Source organism: Belonocnema kinseyi, chromosome 10, assembly GCF_010883055.1.
Source record: "Belonocnema kinseyi isolate 2016_QV_RU_SX_M_011 chromosome 10, B_treatae_v1, whole genome shotgun sequence".
Classification (NCBI taxonomy): domain Eukaryota; kingdom Metazoa; phylum Arthropoda; class Insecta; order Hymenoptera; family Cynipidae; genus Belonocnema; species Belonocnema kinseyi.
In genome coordinates this window covers 41,557,902-41,562,385 of record NC_046666.1, presented here as the reverse complement: position 1 = coordinate 41,562,385, position 4,484 = coordinate 41,557,902, and the positions used below count along the sequence as shown (strand labels likewise).

The following is a 4,484-nucleotide window of genomic DNA, read 5'->3' as shown; positions in this document are numbered from 1 at the left end:
TATTTCCACTCTCCCTCATTTCCCTTTCCCAAACTTCACTCCTCACTTCCCCTCCTTTTATTTCCCATTCTCTCATTTTTCCTAACTCGTCTCACTTCCCTTATCTCCCTTCTTTTTACTACTTCTCAACTACTTGCCCTCAATTCCCCTAATTCCCTCACTACACTTCCCCTACTTCCCCTTAAATTCCTGACTATCTCATCCCTTAATACTCCCTTCAATTCGCTCTCTCATCCTTCTTCGACCTGCTGTACTCCTCCTATCGGCACTTACCCTGCTCTCGCTCTCCTTACTTTCCTTACTCATACGTCACCCCCCTCACTCCCCTAGTTTCCTTCCTCAAAATACCACTACTTTCCCTGCCTTCCATTATTTCCATCAATTACTCCCCTTCCCATTCCTCCCATTACTTCCTCATAAATTTACTCCTTTTTTTTATTTTTCCCTCCTGTACTTATCCTCTTCTTATTTCCTTTTACTTTCCCACTTCCCTTTTCTTCCTCTTCCCTCACTACCCTCTCTTTTCTTACGATCCCTCCCTTTAATGTTCCCTTCTTCTACTTATCCCTCGCTCCCACACACACTTTCGCCTCCACCTTTCCTGTCACCCCACTTACTTCCCCTTCCTTCCCTTAGGATCCCTGCTCTAATCCCCTCCCAACACTTCCCCTAATTCCCGTCTTCCTCACTTCCATACTTCCCCTTCCCTCACCTCCTCCTACTGCCCTTATCTCACGTCCCCTGTTTCCCTCCTTTCCCTTAACATCCCACTCCTCACTTCCCACCCTTTCCCTAATTTTCCCTCCTGTACTTTTTCTCCTATTACTTGCCTTCCCTACACTTCATCTTCTTTCCCTTACTATTGTTCGCCTAACTCTCCTTCAATTCCCTGCCTTTTCCCACTTCTCCCCTGTCTACTCCCCTTCCTTTTACTTCCCCTTATTCTCCTCTCCCTTACTTCCCTTCTCCTCAAATCCCTACTTTACCTTCCCAACTTACCCGCAGTTACCCTAATTCTCCACCCCTAAATTCTCCTGTGGAATTCTGTCCGACGCTACGAAACCCTAAAAATTAAAACCAGATATTTGTCTCTACCTTCTGGTATGGATAAAAAAAGGTAATTCCTTTCTTTGAGATTACGGTTCAAGATTATATAAAATATAATTTTTAATACCTTTAAATCATTTCTGTAAAGATGACGTTTATGACGATCTCCCGAATGTGTTAAATTCGAACTTGATGATTTTGTACTTCCGTGAAAGTCAATATTACTAGATCGTAATCTTCTTCCACTAGAATCTCCACACCTTGAAGAATTTTGAGAACATTCTGAATCTTCTCGATTGTCTATTTTCGGAATCATTGTTTTTAGTGAGGAGCCTCGAGAACTTTTGGACACTGGATTAAATAAAAAAACAACAACAGTGAAAAAGGATGAGCATAGGTTACGGAAAAGTCAGAACATTTTTTTGGTCAGGAAGAATTAGGAAGAATTAATTTTGGTTCAGGAAGAATGAGGTATTCTGAAAAAAAATTATTGGTATAATTCAATGGGGTTCCAAAGGATTTCGATTATTTTAGGATATTTTTAATTATTCAAGGAAATTTTGAATAGATTTCAATAAGTTGAAGTGATTCAAAAAAATTTTTAAAGATCTTAAAGTATTTTTTTAAATTACGAGTATTTTTGTGGAGCTTTAAGAAATTTTAATGGATTTTAGGTTCAAATAATTTAAAGCGATGACAAAGAATTTTAAAGATCTTACAGGGTATTTCTTAAAAATTTCAAGCCATTTTAATAATCTTCAAAAAGTTTCAAGGGATTTCAAGTGATTTTGAAAAATTTGAAACATGCTAGGTTTTAAAAAGTATTTCAAGTAATTTTTCATTGATTTTAATCATTTAAAGGTTTTTCAAAGGGTTTGAAATATTTTAGGGTATTTGAAAATATTCCAAGGCATTTTCAAGAGATTTATAAAATGTCAATGGATTTCCAAGGATTTTTATGATTTTAAGGGATATAAAAAAATGTATAGGATTTCAGGAAATATATTTCATAGAATTTTATGGTTCTTTATAATATTTTAATGGATTTTATAGAATTTTTTTTCACTAGAAGTTCGGGATTTGGTACGGTTACAGAGAGCTTAGAAGATTTACAAATATTTTCATTTATTATTTTTTTTTATTATTTAGAATTCACCCTAAATTCATATTAATTTATTAAGAATTCTTTTAAATTCTTTTGAATTCTTATGAATTCTTGGAAATTTTCTTGGATTTTTTTATTTCACTTGAATTCTTCTAAATTCATTCGATTCTACTCAATGCAATAAATTCATTTAAATTTTTGTTGGGAAATTCACTATTTTCTTTAATGCACCAGTAATTTTTATGAATTTAATTTTTTTTTATTTTCCTTACATTTTTCTAAACTCATTCCAATTTTACTAATATTAACGGAAATGTTTGGCATTTTCTGAAATTCATATGAATTCTTTTAAATATAAACTTTAATTGTTTTGAAGTCTTATGAATATATCCTGATTTCCTTAAAATTCACCTCGAATCATTATAAATTTCATTAAAATTTTTAAAACTATTTTGAATTTAAAAGAATGTTGCCACATTATTAATGCACGATACTCACTTTTAGTCAGTTTGGTTTCCTGCTCACTTTTTTTTGTAAATTCGGTATTTTATCAAAGATTCATTATTAAAAATGTTAGAAGATTAGAATTTTGATCTTCAAATATTGATGGTCAGGGAAAATAAAAAATGAGTTACTAAAAATGTATAGAGAAAAGTCCCAGAAATTTGAAAATGAAGTTTCGCGACCACCCTGATGAAATGATTTTCAAAATCCAAAAACTTGATTTTTTTAATGTACCAGTAATTTGTATGAATTTCATTGATTTTTTTCATTTCCCTTAAATTTATGTAAATTCATTCAAATTTGACTGAAATCAATAGAAATTTTTAGGTTTTTGGAATTTTCTCCAAGTCATTTGATTTTTTAATAATTTAATTTAAATTGTTTTTAAGCCCTATGAATTTATCCTGATTTCCTTACAAGTGACTTAGAATCATTATAAATTTAATTGCATTTTTTTTGTATTCTTTGAATTTAAAAGATCGTTATCAATTTAGTTTTTTTCTGTACCTGAATCTCTATCACTGTCTGTTAACAATTTTGATCCATACTGGACATTTTTGTTTTGAATTGCATCAATAGTTTTTGCCCTTTTTCTAGCACGTGAATTTTTCAATTTGGAGCCAATCACAGAAGAGATTCGGGTTTCAGAACTTGCAGAACTAACTTCAGTCTCGTCTTTTTCCTCAATACTGTTAGAAAGCTCTTGTAAGTGATAAAAAAAATCTCGTTCCTTTCGAAGAAGACGACCTGATATAACAGAACCATCATGAAATGGAGAGCTTTCACTTGGAGAGGGCAAGTCTCGCAATCTTCTTTTCAAGGAAGATGCTGTGCTTTCTTCGGAACTATCTTCTCAATAAAACAAATATATGTTACATATTTTATGTTATTATTTTTGTTTTTCAATCTTACATGAGTATTTCAAAGAATTTCAGGGTGCCTGCTGGACCGGAAATATTTTAAGAACGGGAAAAACCGGGAATGAGAATGAATTATTTTTTCACCGAGAGTTTTATACATTTTTAGAAAAAAAAATCAATGAATAAATAATTTAGTTTACAATGGCTATTTCTAAAAGATTTACTTTGACAATTCTCCATTTTTAAGCGTACATTTTTAATTTGAGGAATGCTAAACTGCAGCTTTGAAGGCTTGTACAATTAACAATTAAAGCGTTTAAATTGTAATTATTTGATAAAAAAAGTTTTGAGTTGAACTACTGGAAATATAATTTAGTGCTTTTTGAAAGTGAACTTTATTTTGTGTGTCAAAAATTGAACAATAATTGATTTAATGATACGATTCTAAATCTGTTAAAAAGACAACATTTTAACATTTTAACATTTTAAAGTTTTGTATAATTCGAAAACCATAATAGTTAAACAAATTTAAACGGTCGATTGCAACATTATGAAATATTTTCAATTTCGCAATAATTTCAAATAAATACATACACAGTTAAACGCTTTTATTCAATTTCAAATCCTATTAAAATATTATTTCAGTCTATAATACTACATTATTGAATAGTTAATTTTGACATTTTTTGTTGAAAAAATATTTTTATCAAGCAATTAAAAATCAAATATTTGAAACTAAAAAATTTGAAACTGAATTCTTTAAAATAGAAAACTTTAATCGTTAAAATTTCAAAGAGCTAAATATAATTTTTGAAGTTATTATTTAAATTTTTTAGTTTACAAAAAATTGATGGTGAAAGTGTTGAATTTTAATGTATCAATAATAATTAAATCATTATTAATTTGAAACGATGCAAAATTACAAAAATTCAACTTTTTTTAATTCCTTCTCAATTGGAAGGGGAACT

At 30.4% G+C, this 4,484-nt stretch overlaps 1 protein-coding gene across 1 annotated transcript in view; it reads right to left on the bottom strand.

Moving 5' to 3' along the window:
- LOC117181089 overlaps window positions 1-4,484 on the bottom strand; it is a 39,601-nt gene that overhangs the window by 34,078 nt on the left and 1,039 nt on the right. Inside the window, exons 3-4 of the mRNA XM_033373657.1 lie at window positions 3,164-3,505; window positions 1,175-1,398 (exon numbers count right to left, since the gene is read on the bottom strand). Coding sequence (XP_033229548.1) covers window positions 1,175-1,398; window positions 3,164-3,505 — 566 coding nt within the window. The remainder of the gene's footprint in view (window positions 1-1,174; window positions 1,399-3,163; window positions 3,506-4,484) is intronic.